The 943-nt window shown below is 62.4% G+C and overlaps 1 protein-coding gene across 1 annotated transcript in view; it reads left to right on the forward strand.

Moving 5' to 3' along the window:
- Positions 1–828: 828 nt before the first annotated feature.
- Positions 829–943, forward strand: part of EPO (erythropoietin) — a gene marked incomplete at both ends in the record, with an annotated part of 3868 nt that continues 3753 nt past the window's right edge. Inside the window, one exon of the mRNA XM_021383877.1 lies at positions 829–915. Within this exon, the coding sequence (XP_021239552.1) occupies positions 829–915 (87 nt within the window). The remainder of the gene's footprint in view (positions 916–943) is intronic.

The following is a 943-nucleotide window of genomic DNA, read 5'->3' on the forward strand; positions in this document are numbered from 1 at the left end:
CAGTGGGGTCAATGGGGACACTGGGGTCAATGGGGGATATGGGGTCAATGGGGACACTGGGGGACATGGGGACATTGGGGTCAATGGGGGACATGGGGTCAGTGGGGACAATGGGGGACATGGGGACACTGGGGTCAATGGGGGATATGGGGACATTGGGGACACTGGGGGACATGGGGACACTGGGGTCAATGGGGGATATGGGGACATTGGGGACATCGGGAGTTATGGGGTCAATGGGGGATATGGGGGATGTGGGGGCATTGGAGGCATTGGGGTCAATGGGGTCATTGGGGTCAAGGGGACATTGGGGTCAAGGGGGCATATGGGGACATTGGGGGATATGGGGACATCAGTGGGGTCCATGGGGGATGATGGGGGTCAATGGGGACACTGGGGTCAATGGGGGGATATGGAGTCAGTGGGGACATTGGGAGTTATGGGGTCAGTGGGGTCAAGGGGGGAGATGGGGACATTGGGGTCACTGGGGACATCAGTGGGGTCCGTGGAGGATCATGGGGGTCAATGGGGACACTGGGGTCACTGGGGACATTGGGGTCAATGGGGACATTGGGGTCAAGGGGGACATTGGGGTCAAGGGGGACATTCAATGGGGCCAATGGGGGATGTGGGGTCCATGGGGACACTGGGGACACTGGGGACATTCAATGGGGCCAGTGGGGACATTGGAGTCAGTGGGGTCAATGGGGACATTGGGGTCACTGGGGTCATTCAATGGGGCCAATGGGGGATGTGGGGCCCATGGGGACACTGGGGTGAGTGGGGTGAGCGTGCTCCGTGTGGACGCCGTGTTCCGGGTCCTGGCAGCTCGCTTGTGGCCGTCGCTGTGAGCTCCCCGAGGCCGTGGCCGTCCCGGATCCCGGCGTCAGCTTCAGTGAATGGCAGCGCATGGACGTGAGCCGCCGGGGGGGGGGCCATGGGG

Source organism: Numida meleagris, unplaced genomic scaffold, assembly GCF_002078875.1.
Source record: "Numida meleagris isolate 19003 breed g44 Domestic line unplaced genomic scaffold, NumMel1.0 unplaced_Scaffold634, whole genome shotgun sequence".
NCBI classification, from domain to species: Eukaryota; Metazoa; Chordata; class Aves; order Galliformes; family Numididae; genus Numida; species Numida meleagris.